Consider the following 18516-nt stretch of genomic DNA (forward strand, 5'->3'; position numbering starts at 1 on the left):
TTCCTTTATCAGAATCTGTGGGAACTAAGTGGACACACACACACACACACACACCCCTATCCCTCTCTCAGGGTGGGCAACTCCTGCCTGGGAATCAGGCAGGAGCTGAGGAGTGTGTTCAGATGTAGAAGCTAAGCTCTCAGGAAAAAAGAAAGAAAACATGCTGCTGAACCCGACTTCCTGTTAACCCCGCTCCCTCTTCTTCCCACCCTCTGATGTCTTCCTTCTAGCCTCACTGATAGAACCCTGGCAGCACCTCCTGAATTAGCTGTCTGTGGCGTGTGCAGGGGCAGCTGAGGGGGTCTGTCCCCCGAGGCAGGCAGGGTCCCTTGAGATGGAGGCGGCGCCCCTACCATAGCCTTGGCTCACTCAGCCCGCACTCAGTCCGCATGGCCTCACAGGGAGACTGTATTTAGCAGGGTGTTTCTCAGCCCCGAGAGCAAAAAGACCATCTCTTGGCACCAGCCAAAAAGCACTGGTATGTTTCCTGGGTGACTGAGCCAGAGTATATGTCTCAGCGGTCTGGGAAATATACCAGATGCTGGAAGGTGTCTGAAAAGCTGGTGCCCACCTAACTCCCCAGGGTTCCTCAGACAGTTCCAAGAGACCCCTGGAGACTCTATGGGACCCTGAGTCCCCCCTGCACCAGCAAGCTCTGCCAAGGGGGAGGGGGGAAGGGGCATTGCTGCTCTGCTCCAGAGTCAAATCCAGCATGCCAAGAGATGGTGGGGTCCACGGAGAAAGCCTGGGGCTGGAAGTTAGGTGCTCTGGCTCCTGGTCCCAAGTCAGGGTGAACCCCTTTCCAACATTTCCTCCTTGGCTCCCCAGGTTCCCTTGGCCACGTGAGGGGCCTGAGCCGGTCCCCTCACCCACAGGGGCCCCAGCCCTGGACAGCACGGCTCACGCACTGCCCCGCCAGCCACTCACCATCCGCTTCATCTCCTTGGACACCTGGTTGCCCCCCAGGTGGTTATAGAAGGGGCGCTCGGCCCCCCAGTGGGGCGGGTTGTGCCCGATGGAGTTGGTTCTCTGACGGTTCATCTTGGCAATCATGGCCTTCTCTTCTTTCTGGGAGAGCAACAGAAAGGCATCAGCCCATGGACAGGGCCCATCGGGTGAGCCCACGCAAAGAGTTTCATTCCTCCCAGTGCCTGGGCAGGCAGGAGTTATGGCAGAGGCCTCTTCCTTCTCTGCACAGCCTGGGGCTCTAAAGTGCATTCAAGAAAGCATCCTAAGTCCCCCAGACTCCCCAGACCAGCCCTGGCCGGGAGCTGGGAGCCTCAGGTGGGAGCAGCAGGACAGGATGATGCGGTTGGTCTTGTGGGGAAGCCATGGGGCGTGGGAACATCTGTCATTGGCACAGAATGTTAGAGCCTGGGTCTGAAAGTGCCTGGGGGTGATGGAGGGACAGGAAACCAGAGATTCCTATTTCTACCCCAAAACAGGCTTGTTCTAGCACAGTGAATAGTAGAACAGGTCCTGCTGCTCAGAGGCAGCTTCGGGAGGTTTGGGTCATTAGAATGTGAGGTTCAAGGGCTGACATGCGTTGTACAAATACACAGACAGGGCCTCAGCCAGCTCTCCGTGTGCCAACCACAATCTATCTGTTCATCCATCCAAACAAACTCGAGGTGGAGGGCTGCAGAGGTCCTGGGGGGACCTGGGTGGCCTTCCCCTCTTCTCCATCCCTGAGCCTGGGAAGGCAGCCGCTCAGATCAGGGAGGCAGAGGGGAGAGATACAGCCTGCTTCAGCAGACACTGCTCTGGGTTGGGGCTAGGGTTGGAGGTTTTCCCATTTCATCTTTTCTGGACCACTTGTCAAGCTAGAAGAACCAAGACCCAGAGAACCCAGGGCAGAGGATAAGCCTTTATCCTGGGTGGGGCAGGACGAGGAGGCCCGTGGGCCCAGTGGAGAGGAAGGGTGTGGGAGAGGGCCTGGGAGGATTTCAGTTCATTTATACTCCAGCCAAACACAAGCAAATGCTTTAAAATGAGTCGATTAAGCCACAAGGCACTTTCCCCAAAGCACCTACATCCTCCCATCCCTCTCCCAGGTGTCTGTGGCAGGCCTGACACAGCTCCCTCAGGGGCCCTCCCCAACACCCCCACACCCCCTCCCCACAGCCAGGATGCATGTGCTGAGCTGCCCAGGGAGGGCGGGGTACCCCCCTGATGCCCCTCCCAGGGTGGGCGCCTGCCTCAAACAATTCTGCCCACTTTGAAAAATCTACTTTTGCTGTCTCCAAGACTTTCGCTGAAATTTCCTCACAGCTTAATTTTGTCTTTAGTCTAACTCCTTAGGAAAGAAACAGGGAAATTTTTTCTATCAAAGGGCTCTGACCAACAGATAAATTCAATTGGAAGGTTTATAAGTAAAAGGCATTTCAATCTAGGGAGAAATAGAAAGTGGGTAAAATAGAAAATGCTCCTGTTTGCTTTAAAAATTAAGAACATGGAACATGACACTATTAAAAATAGAACACTAAGTCTGCTAATAATTCTGTTTTATATTTTGGCACGTGCGGGCTGAGACAAAAGAAGGAAGAAGAAAGACTAGAAAGTGAGAGGGGGGGAAGGACAGAGTATGAAGAAACAGAGATACATAAGTACAGGCAGAGAGAGAGCAAGATCAACCTAGTTGGGCAATAGATAAGGAACGAGATGGAAATAAAGGACACTGTATACCCTGAGGTCGCATGTCCATCTCACGGCCTTCTGTTGCATTGTTACTAACTGATCTGAGGTCTGTTGCATTTTTGCAACAGAAGAAAAACGAAAACATCTCCTGTTTGCCATCAGCCTTTGCTAAGCCTCTGTGGCTCTCACGTCCTTCTGGAGACACATAACTGCATCGGGACTTGACTCAAGGAAAGAGTAAGAGGAGAAGGGAGCAGCAGGCCAAGAAACATTCCTCCCACAAGGAATGAAGCTCTTCCATCGTCCCTCCCTCCACTGCAGGCCCCTGCCCACGCCCAACCCCGCCCCAGCCCTTGGCCCCCGGACCCGCTTCTGGGTGCAGCGCAGGATGAGAAAGGTCTCGATACTGTGCTCCTTGAGGTAGGCGTTGCGCTCGCCCCCACAGCCTGGCTCCACTTCGTAGTCACCATTCAAGTAGTTGAGAGTGGCCTTGGTGATGTGGATGCGTCTAGGGTGGGGAGGCAAGCAGGGAGAGGAGGGCAGTAGATATGAATTCAGAACCCCCGCTCCTGTGCAGAACCAAACTGCCACCGACTGAGTCATCATTCAAATCCCAGAGCTCTGGCTCAAATGCTCACCCCTACCTGGGTCCCTCAAGGGACCGTATCCCTCCAAGTCATCAAGATGGCTCGGTGGGCCCCGCCCCACACCATAGCACATCGGCATCATGTTATTACAATAAAGTAACATGTCAGCCTGCCAGGAGAACACGGCCTCCAGTCTCACAAACCTGCAGAAGCCAGCGGTGGCTCTTGCTGACTACAGAATTGTGTCCAATTCTCCAGCCTGGCATGAGCGTCCTCTGCACAGATACACTGTTTCTCCCACTGGTTCCTAAAAGGCCATCTGCTCTACTTCCATTCCTTGGAAGTACTGTGTTTTCCTCCACCTATGCCTGTCCCCAGCCTAGCACCTCCCCCAACCCCGCCTTCCTCACCTGTCCCCATACTGCCCCTTGTGCCGGGCCAGCTCACCTTCCACCTCCGTATGTCCTGGCCATCCCCCGCCAGGGTTCCTCCCCCATCTAGAAGTTGATGCTACCTCCTGCATCTCAAAACAGACCACGAAGTTCTGTGCAGTTTCTGGATGAACACTAGGTGAGGGTTGGGACGTGCTCCCTACAAACTGCCTTTCGTCAGCGCTCAGCTACTAGAGGAATCCCACTTAGATTCTGCAGCCCCCCCGGGCCACAGGTACCCGGTCACGCCCATCCTGGCCCCTCCCACAAGAGCCCCCCGGGTGGGGCCAGGCCGGAAGCTGCCGTCACTCACTCACCCCGCCTTGCCTCCAGCCTCCATGTGGTTGGCCAGTGTGACATCGTTAGACCAGACATCGAACTGCCACTTCCTGAGGCCGAGGACACCGCAGTGCACTCTCCCGCTGTGAATTCCCACACGCATGTTCACGTTCACACCTGTCACCTCCCGGACCAGCCTGGGGATGGAGCAGGGGTAAGGCTGGGAAGGGGTCAGGGCCAGGCGCAGAGAGTGGGGGTGGCTGGAAGGCATGGGGTCAGGGTGCGTGAGAAGGTGCAGAGGTCAAAGGGTCATTTCTCTCTGAGCCAGCCCAAATCCAGAGTCTGAAACTGTTCAACCTGAAGGGCAAGGGCTGAGCCCTTGGTGCTCAAGTGGCTATAAACTGTGAGAGCGCTGTTTCCCATCTTGCCCACAAGGTGGCGCAGCACCTCACAATAGAATCCAGGCCCCACTGCTTCCCCCCGACAGCTAGGACACCTGAGCCAGCGCCACCCTCAGTCATCAACTAAGTTGTGTTCTGAAAATGCAAGCGCACGTTAGTGCCGATTTGAGTCAACAGGAAAGTTACAGTCACTCCAATCTCCATTCATATAATTGTCAGATTTATCCACATTGCTGCTTCTTCAACATTAGCAGGATGATGGAGAGACCCTGCCCAGGAAAGAAAGGAAGCTGGGGCAGGTGCAGGGGACCAGGGGTCTCCACATGCTAGAAGACAGCTCCAACCCCACCACATGCACCATGCACGTACCCGGGGGTCCCCAGTAGATGGGTGGGCCGCCTGTAGGAGAGGGAGTCGGATGGAAGCTCTGCAGCTCTGGGTGTGTGTCTGGGGCACGGGAGAGGGAGCCGGTGCTCACATTTGCACTTTTTAGGGGCCTGGACCCTCTCTGACTCCCTGCATATGGGCCCATTCAGCCAGCCGTGGGGCCGGCAGTCTGACTTGGCCTGGTGGGCAGGACCACTATGTGGACTCCAGCTCTTGCCCCATCCTACCACCAAGAGGCTGATACCCACCACAGGGAATACTTAGGTCACCTCGCATGTCTCTTGTCCCGGGGTCAACTCTGCCAATACCTTTGCTGGAGCTGTGTCTTCCGTCCACAAGACCTCTGGACACTTGTCTAGGTTAAAGTCTCTCATTCTGCCTTTTTGGCTTAATTCCAAGGCCACCTTCTTTATGAAGCCTCCCTTGGTCCTCCCAGTGGAATCAACTGCCCTATCCTGGGCTCTCTGCTGCAGTTTGCCTCTCTTACCTGATGGTGTCCACTGGGCATGCCTGGTATCAGAGCAGCGGGAGTCCTGGTCTCTCTCCCTCAAAAGACTCCATGCTTCTGGCCCCATGTCTAGCCCAGGCATGCAGGGGAACTCGGAAAACACCACCGAAGGGAACTGAGCCAAACAGAATGGACCCGGCCACCTCCTGGGCCAGCTACTCTGACCTCTGACCTTGCCCACTGTGGCTTTTCTTTTGCCCCACCCAGGCTACTTCTAAAACTCACAATTATTAATCCTGGATGCAATCTCTGATCCTCTCCCTTGACTGACTGTAAGCTTGGATTGTCCATGTTGTTTAATGACTAGGGCTTCTTCTGTGGTCAGCAGTGATCAAGAATTGGCCCAAAGATCTGTTTGCTATTGTTCCCAGGAAGGATGGATTTTCTTAAATGGGAAATTTGTGTCCGCATCTACCTGCCTTGCAGTATTACTCCGGGGAGCTCTTTAGCTCCTGTGAGCCCAACCTTTCTCATCTGGGAAGAAATGGGACTGGTGACTTCTACCCTTGGCTGACTGGCTCTCAGAAGACATAGGGGCCAGAGCGGTAGGCACTCCCACAACACAGGGCACAGCGAGACTGCCAGCCAGTCCCCCTCTGCTGGAGGGGTGGCTCCACACCTCCTGCTGCCCTGGAGTCTGCAGAGCCCTCCCTTCTCCCAGGACAGGTCCCTGTGTGCAGAGCTTCCCAGGCTGCTGCAGACAGCCCAGGAGAAGACCCAAGGCCTGCAGGTGTGGATCAACCCTCTGGGGTGACCAGGGCCCTTGGGACGTGGCTTTGCCCCACTGTTGCCCTGCATCCACCAGTTCAACATGAGTCAGTTACTCGGGCTGTGGGACAGCAGACAGGCAGTCCCCTGGAGATGGACATGTCCTTACAGGCGGGCAGTCACCCAGGAGACAGGCACTTACGAGATGGCCTCGATCATGTCCATGCCCATCTCCACGCAGCAGTGGGCGTGGTCAGCCCTGGCTTCAGGCAGCCCTGAGACACAGTAATAACAATCTCCCAGGATCTTAATACGTAAACAGTGATTCTCCTGGAAAGCAAATTAATTTTAAAAATTAAAAATAGCAGGAAAGAGAAGTGGGAGGGAAAGAAACAGGAAGCAAATAGATTCACCCTGTGCCTGGAATAACTTGCCTTTTAGGGCAGCGAGCACAGATCCAGGGCTGGCACGAGGTGAGGCCCCAGCACTGGGACAGGCTTATCGGGAGCCGTGGGGGACAGAGGACAGGCCAAACAGCCCTGGAGAAGCATTCTAGCGCCCCCAGGCTCAGGAACTCACTTTTATGGCCACAGCTGAGGCTCAAGGAGAATGCAACTGGCTCAGTGTGGCAGGGAAGGTGGCAGACTCATCAGCATGAGAGGCCCCGAGCTGAGAGCAAGGGCCCCATCCCACTCCAGCTCTGGGGCATGCTCTGACTCTTGGCCGAAGGTTCTACTAACAGTTTTGTGACTCTCCTTTTATGAAAGACTGAAGCAGAAACAAGATTTAACTAAATCTCAGCTGACCCTCAGCCTGGAATTTTTTATCCAACGGAGTTTTGCTAAGCCTGTGAGCACGTGTGTGCTAAGACCGCCATGAGCGGAAGCCCCACTAGATGCAGGGTCACCTCGCAGGCTGCAATTGACGAGTAATTGGGATTGAGATGGACTGTCATTCATCACCAATTCAGAGCTGTCCCAACCTGCATCCCAGAAGGTATTTCATGAAGTTGGAGCACTGGAACCCAAGTATTTGTGTGCCCTGAACTCTCCTTTAAGGCCCTTCCTACGCCCAAGCGCCAAGCATGTTGCCATTCACCTTGCCCACGTTCGGTGATAAAATTGGTGAGATGTGAGGCCCCCCATCAATGCCCTCAGAGACCCGGGCACCGGCTGTCATCCGTGATCTGGCCTGGCATCCTGTGACTGCCCAGGGACATGTCCACATGCCAGGGGACACTGCAGTAAGTGTCCCTGATACAGGACTCCCCAAAGGCACAGAGCGTGACTCAAAGCCACAAAGGCTGGGAAAGGACAACAGAGTGTAGACAGGGACTAATGAACCAATGTGTCCTTCACACTCCATGTCTGGGTGGCGGGTGGGGGGCACTTCCAATCTGTCCCAACATGGAGGAGTCCTCTTTCTGGACGTCCCAGGGGTGACACACAGCTGTTTGCAGGCCAGTAGAGATTCAGACTTTCTCTCTTTTTTTTAATCACTCTGGCTACCTTCATCAGGAAAGTGACTGTGTGGCACCAAATTTGCTCCCCCAGACACAAATTCCACAAATTCAGGGCTCTGGGCCACGATCCCCACAGACCTGCCCTCCTGTCTGCTGGTGGAGGGCTCGTTCCCTTGTGGCTGTGACACTGTGAGAGCGCCTCTGAGTGTGTGGTCAGGGCCGATGCAGGGCGTGAGAACACGAAGCCACAGCCTATGCAGCCCTGCTCACCAGCTCCAGTGGCCGCCCCACAGCACCCTACCCCAGGCAGCCCGGATCAGGCCACCCTTCCAGCCCTGGCTCAGGCACACAGGGGCCCCAGGGCAGTGGCGGGCGCAGGGAGATGGGGGGTACTCACCGCAGCCAGCTTGTCGAAGCGGGCGAAGAGCTCGTTGAGGGTCATGACCAGCTCCTGGGCAGTGCACTGGGATGCCAGGCTGGTGAAACCCTCGATGTCAGCAAACAGAATGCTGGGGAGACAGGGGGGAAGACCCCCGTGAGGGAGGAAGGTCGGAGGGGGACACAGCCAGGGCCACCCTCTGCCTTAGGAGGACCGCTGGTCAGCAAGGGTCCTGGGAGCTCCGAATGGCTGCTGGGGAGGGGACAGACAGCCAGCTGACACTGGTGGCCTTTCCCAGCTGGCGGGGAAATGCCAGGCCAGCCCTTCTCTCTGAATCTCCCTGTACCCTCACCACCAACCCAGGAGGAAAGGGAAAGCAGAGGCCTGGGAACATGTGCTTCTGCCTGAGGCCACCCAACAGGGCGGGGCGCCCCGTCCTCAGCCACCTCTCAGGCCTGTCCCCCATCTGATTCCTGGGCAGCCCCCTCAAAGTAGTTGGGTCCAGGAGAGGGGTCTTTGGTTCCTCTTGTCTGGAAAGTGTTCAGGCCCTAATGGGAGCCTCACAGACGTCTCACTTCCCAACCCCATACACAAGGGAATCCCAGCCCAGGCCCTCCACCCCGAGGGAGTCCTCTAGCATGGCGGTCCCCAGTCTTTTTGGCACCAGGGACTGATTTCACGGAAGACAACTTTTCCACAGATGAGGGGGAGTGGGGATGGTGTGGGGATGATTCAAGCACACTGCACTTATTGTGCACTTTATTTCTAATCAAATACTGCCGCTGATCTGACAGGAGGTGCCGGTCCTCAGCCCGGAGGTTGGGGATCCCTGCTGTAGCAGAGACAGAACAAAGAGGCCGAGGGAAGAGGGAGAGGAAGATGCAGCCAGTGAGCATCTAGGGAAGGCCCCCACCTTGTCCCGCCAGCTCCTTCGGTCTCACCCCTGAGCTCCTCGGTGCGCCCGCTGGTCCCTGTATTTTGTGGTGTGATCTCTCATCTGTTCCTGAGATTCAACATGTCTTCCTTTTCTTTCGAAACAGACTCTCAGAGGTGAGGCCCCGGGGCCAGAACGTGTAAGGGCTCTGAGAGCTTTTTCTTAAAACGGACACAGAAATGTAGTAGCTCTTGCGAGCTGAGCTGTTCCTGGTGGCTACGCACAGGGGCTGGGGCCCTCGAGGCAGCACTGAAGGAGGTCCCGATGTCCCCGTCCCAGGACAAGGGGGTAGACGCTCGAGAGGAGCTGTGGACGGCAGCGTGGGGGCTCCTCGCCATGGCCTGTGCTCTCTTCTCTGATCCACGCAGCTCTCGAGGCTCCAGACCGACACCAGAATTCACACCAGAATGTAGAACTGAATGCATCTTGTCATTTTATTCAGATACTGTGTGTGTGTGCGTGAAGCATGTCTTTTCATTCTGCTGTCTGACATCTGGAGCCTTGCTGACCTGGGGATCCTGCCCCTCCCAGGCCAGCCAGGTGCTAGAGATGCTTAACCACTTGCCTTAGAGTCCAGAGCTTCCCATCCCAGTCAGATCCTCACACTTGGGCCATCACTCCCCTGCCCTCATCACCCCAGGGACAGACGCCAGGTGACGTGGGACAGTCCTGTGCCCCAGAGCCTGCCGACATTATTATAAAACTAGACAATCCGAAGCCTGCTGACTCTCCCTTTCCTGTTCATTGTTGCAGAAACCACAACAGAGGTTTTGCGCACGTTTCTCCTCACTCTACCTCCTGGTGGACCCCCGTGTATCCCCGAGTGTCCCCCCCCGCCCACGGCACAGTGCGCCCTCTCTTCTCGGGACCTGTGAGTAACAAGCTCCCTTTTCAATGGCAGCTGTCTCCTGATCTGTTAGCCTCATCGTACCTGGAATATAACACATGTCTTAAAACAGTTGGACACTGTACTAAACCTTTTACATGTATTAACTCATTTAAGCCTCATAACCACCCCATGAGGTAGGAATCCTTTTATAGGTAAAAAAAAAAACTAAAGCACAGAGAGGTCAAGTCAGCTGCCCAGGGCCACAGGCAGCCTGGCTCCACAGTCCAGGTGTTAAGCCAATAAATGTTACACTGTCTCCTGACCCCACAGTCATCTTAAGTGAGTAAAAGCATAATGCTCTGGTCTGGCATTGTATATGGGGTGGCGGGAGGTGGAGGGGTGGGTGTGGGCTGTCACAGGTGGGCAAGTACAGGACTCTATCACAAGGGGACACGCTGGGCACCAGCTTGCACACGACAGGAAGTGGGAGCGCCTCCTGGGGCTTGGGCCAGGCAAGTACAAGAAAAGTGTGAGAAGGCAGCCCCTGGGCTGGAGCTCAGTGCTGTTTCCCAGCTTCCCGGCTCCTCCAGCCACTCTGATCCCAGTGGAGACCAGCAGACAAGTTTAGAAGGAAGGGCAAAGAAGGTGGGAGACCTGGGGGAGCTGGTTCGAGAGGAGACAAATGAGGGGGAAGGAAGAGAAAGTAAGGAGGGAGAGGAGTAGAGAGACTGGGTGAGCCCACAAGACTCAGGAATCACTCCAGCTGCTCCAGAGGGGCAGCCACAGGGCAGGGGCTCATAGGATGAAAGGGAGCCGGAGCCCTCACGAGGCTCTGATGCCCGGCGCCTGGAAATCCACACTGGTGATGCTCCCAGCTCCTGAAGTAAATGCTGACCACAACCCCTCCCACCAGCCAGCTCTCTGGCTCTCAGTCTCTCAGGTAGCCCCACCCAACCCAGGAAAGGGGAAAGGTCTCTCTCAGTCTATGTGAAAGAACCGTTATATAGCTGTTCTGGAGATTCTTCTTTAATTCTCAAGAAATCAAAGCCAGGGGAAGTAGGAGTCAAGATCAACTGCTCAGTCAAGGAACACCTTCATAAGCATCAGTTTTTGATTGCAAACCTGGCAGACACCAGGCCCACAGGCTGTTCCACACTGGTTCCCAGGCTACACAGCAGAAGCCTGGCTTTGGGGGTTGATTAGTCTCCGCCACGGTGGGAAGGAAAAATAATTCCCAACTGAGCTCTTCTCCTAGGAAGAAAAGCTATGACCAACCTAGACAGTGAATTAAAAAGCAGAGATATCACTTTGCCGACAAAGGTCCGTATAGTCAAAGCTGTGGTTTTTCCAGTATTCATGTACAGATGTGAGATGAGCTGGACCATAAAGAAGGCTGAGTGTCAAAGAATTGATTATTTCGAATTGTGGTGCTGGAGAAGACTCTTGAGAGTCCCTTGGACAGCAAGGAAATCAAACCAGTCAATCCTAAAGGAAATCAACCCTGTATATTCAACGGAAGGACTGATGCTGAAGCTGAAGCTCCAATACTTAGGGCACCTGATGAGAAGAGCCAGTTCATTGGAAAAGACCCTGATGCTGGGAAAGATTGAAGCCAGGAAGAGAAGGGGACGACAGAGGATGAGATGGTTGGATGGCATCGTGGACTCGATGGATATGGGTTTGAGCAAGCTCTGGGAGATGGTGAAGGACAGGGAAGCCTGCTGTGCTGCCGTCTATGGGGTTGCAGAGACAGACACGACTGGACGACTGAACGACAACTTGGTAGAGGCAGGATTGCTGCTGGGCAGGGTAACCCACAGCCCCAGGCTCAGGAGAAGATGGGAGGAGGACAACACGAGGCAGACTGTGGACCAGGGCTCAAGGGGTCTCGCTTCACCGCATCCTCAGCCCACAGCTGCCTCAGCTCTCCCAGCCACTGAGCCAGGAGGGCCTCTGCCTGCCGTGCATGGATACGGGCAGGCCTGCCACCAGTGTCCTCCACAGGCACCTGGGTGGGCCTTGGAGAATTCCTTTCTCCACTGCAGCTCTCATTCACTAAACCAGTGGCTCTCAGACCTGGTGTCCATCAGAATCCACTGGGAGCTTTTCTATGGAGAGGTCCCGCCACGTCTCAAGAGATTCTGACTTCATCAGTCTGGGACAGAGCTCTGCTATTGATTGTTTTTGTTCTGTTTTATTGTAATCTTCCCTGGTGATTCTGTATGTAGCCAGGGTTAAGAACCACTGTACTAGTTTACATGACACCTTCTCAAGGCTTCCAGCAACCTGCTTAAATCTACAACCCCTCCCATATGTCTATCTCCCTTCCCTTCTGTATTTGTCTCCATTGCATTTTTACCACTTAATCTATTAGCTGTTCTTGTTGCTCCTATTTATTATCATGCTCCTGTCTGTTTCTGTCCACTAGAATGTAAAGCCTTTGAAAGAGGAGTTTTGGTCTATTTCATTCAACACCACATCCTGGCCCCTGGTACAATGTCTGGCACACAGAGGAACTGCTCAATTAAATTTGGAATGACTATGAGTGAGGACAGGTCACATCCACCTTGCCCTCTGCTCTGTCCATCCCAGTTCCACACACTCACACACCCGGCACAATACCCAGCACACGGCACCTAATACCCTGTGTCAGTTTCCCGGGGCTGCTATAACGAAGAGCAACAAACTGGGTGGTTTAAGATAACAGACATTTATTTTCTCAGTTCTGTCCAGCAGGCAGGAGGCTAGAAGTCTAAAGGCGAGAAATCTGAAGTCAAAGTGTCAGCAGAGCCATGCTTTCTCTGAGACTCTGGATGGAATACTTCCTTGCCTCTACCTTTCAGGAGTGGCTGTCAATCCTTGTACTCCTTGGCTTGCAACTATGTCACTCCAGTCTCTGCCTCTCCCTGCAGAAGGCGTTCTCTATGTGTATCTGGGTCTGCATGACATTTTCCTCTTCTTATAAGGGCACCACATATATTGGATCAGGGGCCCACCCCCTCCAGCAAGCCCTCGTCTTAACTTGACTACTTCAAAGACCCTATTTCCAACTCAGTTCACGTTCACAGGTCAGGACTATGTATCTTTTAGTGTTAGTCAATTAGTCATGTCTGACTCTTTGTGACCCCATGGTCTGCAGCCCACCAGGCTCCTCTGTTTATGGGATTCTCCAGTCAAGAATACTGGAGTGAGTAGACATTCCCTTCTCCAGGGGATCTTCCCAGTCCAGGGATCGAACCTGGGTCTCCTGCATTTGCCCACAGGTTCTTTACCATTTGAGTCACCATCTTTTAGGAGGACACAATTCAACCTACACAATGTCTAATATATATTTGTAGAATAGAAGAGATTCGTCATAATTTAAAGCAAGGAAGAAGCAGGATCAGTAACTCCAGTAGCTTGTCCTTCTATCACACTGGGCCTGTTGGGGTCCCAAGCATGTCATCTGAGACACGAGCCTGGGGAACCCTCAGCCTGTCACCCACAGACACTCAGCAGTGTTCATAGACCAAATGGTGGAATAGTTACAGAGGAGGCCAGGCAGCTTCCTGGTCAAGCTAGGGGACGTCAGAAACAACAGCCATGGGGATGGTACCTTGGGAAGCCTGACCCTCCCTCCAGCCCGCTGGGATCTACTCTTCCATAAAAGAAGTTCTTTCAATAGCTGCTGAGGAATCAGGGAGGGGCAGTGGCCTGCTCCCCTCCTTCTCACGGTGTGACAGTGACCAGCAGCCAGGCAGGAGGGGGCTCAAAGCAAGACTTGTAACTGGCATGGAAGCTTGGAATGGTCCCAAGCCCGAGCCCTGCAGCCTGTCCTCCACGTAGATGGAAACGCTACCCCCTACCCCATGGTCCCCCCACCTCCGGTCAGAGGGGAAGTCGCACTCCTCCGCTGCCTTGGGATGGCAGGGTTGTGGGGGTGTGTGGAATGAATCTGCTCAGTGTCTGTCACTTCTGGAGACTCCTCTGGTTTACGAGGTTTACCCAATGGCAGGCTGTCTGCTCTGCTGGCCAAGACTTCCCGATCTGCTCCTTCGTGATTCCGAAGGCCATTTTACAACAGCGTGGGGCCCAGACTTGCACTAATTCATCGATTAGCTCCCACTTGAGAGCTTGTCTTGGCAACACGACCAGGCCCTCATGGCTGGTGCGTGCAGACGCCGGGTAGGCCCGCCCCACCGTCCATCACTCAGGTGGCCTGCCTGCAGGCATGCCTTTCATCCCAACAGGCGCTTCCTCACAGCCTTACCACGCTCATTTTTGGTTAAGCCGTTTCCTTTCCTCTCTGTTGTTCCCTCTTGCTGCCAGCAGACCCTAGGACTTGATGGAGCTGCCGGCATCTGATCCTATTCCTGTGCCGAAACCGCATCCCACAGCATTTCTGAGCAGCCAGGAGTGGAGGGAGCGGGGAGGGGGGTGTCTGGGCGGGCGGCAGCAGGAGGGCCCAGCCCTCTGAGCTCCAGCGTTCCCAATCTGCCACAGAGAGGGAACTTGAGAAATGCCAAGAGGCAAACCATCTGTCCAGGTGGGCCCAGGAGGAGCGGGGGCCTGGGGAAACAGAGGTCATGGGGTGGGGGCTGGGAAGGGAGCACAGCCAGGTCTCAGCCCAACTCCTGGAGTGGTGGGCCCAGTGGGAGCAGAAGGTTCTGGGGAAGCAGGGCAGGAAGTGCCCTGGAGGCCCTGAGTGTGCAGGCTGGGGAGGCCCAGCCACAGGCCAGGGGTCTCTTCTAGACGGAGAGGGATGCCCCCTCAGCGTCTCTCCATTTGCTCCAAGCCCTGTAACCCAGAGAGCCACCCGGCTCGACGCCACTTGTAAGATAAAGGAGGGGGTGATGGGCCACCCCCAGGCCTTAGGTGAGCAGCACAATCAAGTGTGGTCTTATCATCACTTGGCTGAGAATGGGCACCAGATGACTGGGCATTTCCCGAGGGGCATCGGAGAACGATTAAAGCAGGGTGTCAGAATAGGGAGCAGCCAGAAGACCATCTGACTCCGCAGGCTGGGAGGGCAAGGGTCGGGAAGGCCCAGGAGAGGACCCGAGCACCCTGGGTGTCGGCACACACCCACCTAGGGGAGAAGCTGCCCTGGGACGGCCGTGCCCTCTCTGCTCCCACAGATGGGACCTCTGCCTTCTTGTCTTAGGACTGGGTCTTAGGACTTGTCTTAGGACTGGGTCCAGGGGGACTGGGGTCAAGGTACATCCTGAGATCCTCGCTGCCGACCTCAGGGTCTCGGGCAGACCTCAGTTCCACCCGCCAGTCCCTTGCTCTTGCTTCCGCCCCCCAAGCCCTTCTCCCTCCCGACAGTGAAGCCCACAGCAGCTGCAGATCTTCTGTTCCCAGAGTCTGGGGAGAGTTGGGGAGATGCTCCCTAAAGGGAGGGGCCCTGCACCAGGACCGAGCATAGTCAAGCATAGTCGGGACCTCTCAGTGGTCACGAGACGGGTGCTTTCTATTTACTTCTCATGCTGCTTTTATTTTCCAATTTTCCTACAAAGAACATACGTCCTTTGTATAATAAAAATGTTAATTTTTAAAAGATGGAAAATAATTCGCATTCTTCTTTTAGGCCCTAACTCTAACCCTTTCATCTTCACGATGTCCTCTTTGACTCACTCTGCCCAGAATCAGCCTTCTTGTGTCTGAATTCTTATTAGAATCAGAATCACAAAGCACAGCTGATTTCAGTTGTTTCAAAGGCAGCCTGACCTGTCTGACTGGTCAGTGACTCTGCGCCCTGACTTCTCTGTCTTCCGGTTTCCTCCAGGGCCCCCCATTTTGAGAGGCAGAGAGGTGCTGGTTCCACCCCCCACTGATCCCCATTCTATGCCCCAGGACAAACTTAGGTCTGTTGTCAAGACCCAATCCCAGGCAAGGATGTGAAGAAATTGGAACCTTTGTGCACTGTTGGTGCAAAGGTAAAATTGTGAACCACTATGGAAAACAGTATGGGGTTCTTTAAAAAGTTAGAATTACTGAGATTTCCCTGGTGGCCCTGTGGTTAAGAATTTGACTGCCAGTGCAGGGGACACAGGTTCGATCCCTGGTCTGGGAGGAACACACATGCGGTGAGGCAACTAAGCCTGTGCGTGACGACTGCTGAGCCCGAGTACCCTTGCTGTACTCTGCAACAAGAGAAGCTACTGCACTGGAAGCCCAAGCACCATAACCAAGTCGGCCCTGCTCACCACAACTAGAGAAAGCCCACACAGCAATGAAGATGCAGCAGAGCCAAAATTAAATAAATACAATTTTCTTAAAAGAAATAGAATTACCATCTGAAATAGCAATTTCACTTCTAGGTATATACCCCAAATATTGAAGGGACTCAAGGAGATATTTGTACACCATGTTCATAGCAGCACCATTCACAGTAGCCAAGAGGTGGATGCAACCCAAGAGTCCATCAGTGCATGCGTAGAAAAGCACAGTGTGGTAAACACATACAACGGAATGGTGTTCAGCCTTAAAACACAACGGAAACCATGATATAGTCTACAGCATGGATGAACCTTAAAGACATTAAGTGAAATAGGCCAGACACAAAAGCACCAGTACTGCATAACTCTGAGTAAATGTGGTGCCTAGAAATAGACGAGTTCATAGAAAGTGGAATGGTGGTCGCCAGGGGCTGGGGAAGGGCAGCAATGGGGAGTTAGTATTTAATGAGTACGGAGTTTCAGTGCTACAAGAGGAAAGAACTTCTGGAGATGCATGGGCTGATGGCTGTCCAACAATGTGAATATACTTAATGCCACTGAACTGTACCCTTAAAATGGTTAAAACAGTAAATCGTATACTGTGCATATTTTACCACAGCTAAAATAATTAATTGATTGATTAATTAAAAGAAAAGACTCAACACCAGTGGGGCCAGCTGGGTCATCAACCCATAGCACCTGGCTCCGCCTTACCTCACTGATGAGGGCTAGACATTCTCTAAGGGGCAACACAATGTCTTTTCCATTTACTCTGAGTCATGCCTGGCACATAGTAGCAGCTCAAAAAATGTTTGTGGCATGAATGAGATGAAAATATAAGACCACTTATATCTATAATTGATAGGAAGTATGACAAGAAAAGGGCTTCCCAGGTGACACTGGTGGTAAAGAACCTATCTGCCAATGCAGGAGATGCAAGAGATGTGGGTTTGATCCTTGGGTTGGGAAGATCCCCCTGGAGGAGGGCACAGCAACCCACTCCAGTATTCTTGCCTGAAGAATCCCATGAAGAGAGGAGATTGGCGGGCTACAGTTCATAGCGTTGCAGAGTCAGACATGACTGAAGTGACTTAGCACACATGCATGCACATTACAAGAAAGAATACTTTTCTTAAAATCAGATTGGAGACAGGAAACCTGTATGTTTGTAGACCACACTTCTGTCTGTCCATCGGCTAGGGACGTGGGGAGGTAAACATTTCCCCTCTCTGCCCACAGGGTGTACAGTCCACCCATGGGTATCTGAGCATCACAGACATTGTCTTGTGGTCATTATAATTCAGAACCATGCTATAGTGGAGCCAGACGCCAGAGCAACCTGGGGACGCAGCCAAGTCCTTGAAGGAGATGGAAGAGGAGACGATAACCTTAAAACGGGGAGGTTGGGGATAGAGGGGGAGAGAAGGAAAGGGAGTGGGGAGGGCTGAGGGAAAGGACAGCCCTCCCCAGATCCTGCTACACCCTCACTGCATAGTGAGGAGGTGTTACTCACCTCCACCCCAACCCTGGGTCAGCAGCCCTCCGCCAAGACCCCCAACTCCAGCCCCACAGGGCTCCTGGGTCTCTGAGAATGAGGCTCTCGTTCAAGCCATTGAACTAACACCCTCTTCCACACACTGGAGCCTGCTCTGCCTCTGCAGGGCAGACAGTCTGCAGCCCATTCCGGGGCCCGGGGCTTTACACCCTGTACCTCCTCTAACCTCCCAGCACCCTTGCAAAGCCCCAGGCCCCCTGTTACAGACTCTGCTCCCCAGTGGCTAAGAGGTGGGTTGTCTAGCATTATACTCCGCCGGAAGGCAAAGTCCGTTGTCAGCTCAGCAGCTCCACCCGCCGTGTGATGTGTCTCCGGTTTACTCTCTTGTTAACGTGTCCTCCCAAACAGGAGAGCTTCCTGATGACAGAGCCAGAGTCCCCCTCAGTTCCCACCATGGTTCCTGCCTCTAGCTGGGTGTCTGAGAGCACAGTCAGCGGTTCCCAGTGAGCAGATAGAGATGAAACCTCTGCTGGATGGATGAGTGGGTGGACATCACCATTCCCATGTCACAGATGAAGGAACTGAGGCTGAGACTCGGTTACCTGCCCAAGTCCCCACAGCTCCTAAGGGGCAGGGAGGTTATGAACTAGCCTGCTCAACCCAGATGCTCTTCTTCCTCCACACAGTGACCTCTTGACAAAGGTAATCCGGACGCATCCCGTTTCTGGCTGCATCAGCACCCTTATCCTGCTTCCCCAAGTGGTACCTCCTCTAGGTGCCTCTTCCTCCAGTCTCCATCTCCCTCCTCCCAAAGCAGAGCACCAGGAGCTCCCAGGTGTGAGCAGCCTCCACTGGCATGATCCGGAGGCCCTTGTCCCAGGAGTGGGGACAGCACAGCTCTCCACTGACCCTGGCACTGTGGCTGCAGCAGGAGGGCTATGAAGCCGCAGGTCTGAACCCAGCCATGGCCCCAGCCCCAAATGACCTGTCCAGCAAGAGTGGCAGAGATATCTCCACCTGTTACCATACATCAGACATGAGAGGCATCTGGGGACTCCACGGGGGTCTTGAGGGTTCCGTGGCCTCTGACCAGTCTCAATCCACAGGACCAGCGCATCCAACAGGCCTCCCCAGAACCCCAGGAATTGGATGCGATAAAAGGATCCTCCTCAGGCCCAGGGGAGAATGAGGCCATGGAGAGTGATGGGCGCCCATCTGTCACCCTTCTCCACCAGGGCCAAACTCTCCTGCCACCCATTAGTCTCTTCCCTCCCTTAGA

The 18516-nt window shown here is 54.1% G+C and overlaps 1 protein-coding gene across 1 annotated transcript in view; it reads right to left on the reverse strand.

Moving 5' to 3' along the window:
- Window positions 1-18516, reverse strand: part of ADCY5 (adenylate cyclase 5) — a 156767-nt gene that overhangs the window by 40155 nt on the left and 98096 nt on the right. The window contains exons 4-8 of the mRNA NM_001192069.1: window positions 7798-7909; window positions 6141-6268; window positions 3973-4131; window positions 3004-3145; window positions 928-1068 (exon numbers count right to left, since the gene is read on the reverse strand). Of these exons, the coding sequence (NP_001178998.1) occupies window positions 928-1068; window positions 3004-3145; window positions 3973-4131; window positions 6141-6268; window positions 7798-7909 (682 nt within the window). The remainder of the gene's footprint in view (window positions 1-927; window positions 1069-3003; window positions 3146-3972; window positions 4132-6140; window positions 6269-7797; window positions 7910-18516) is intronic.

The sequence above is a fragment of the Bos taurus genome, chromosome 1 (assembly GCF_002263795.3).
Source record: "Bos taurus isolate L1 Dominette 01449 registration number 42190680 breed Hereford chromosome 1, ARS-UCD2.0, whole genome shotgun sequence".
Classification (NCBI taxonomy): Eukaryota; Metazoa; Chordata; class Mammalia; order Artiodactyla; family Bovidae; genus Bos; species Bos taurus.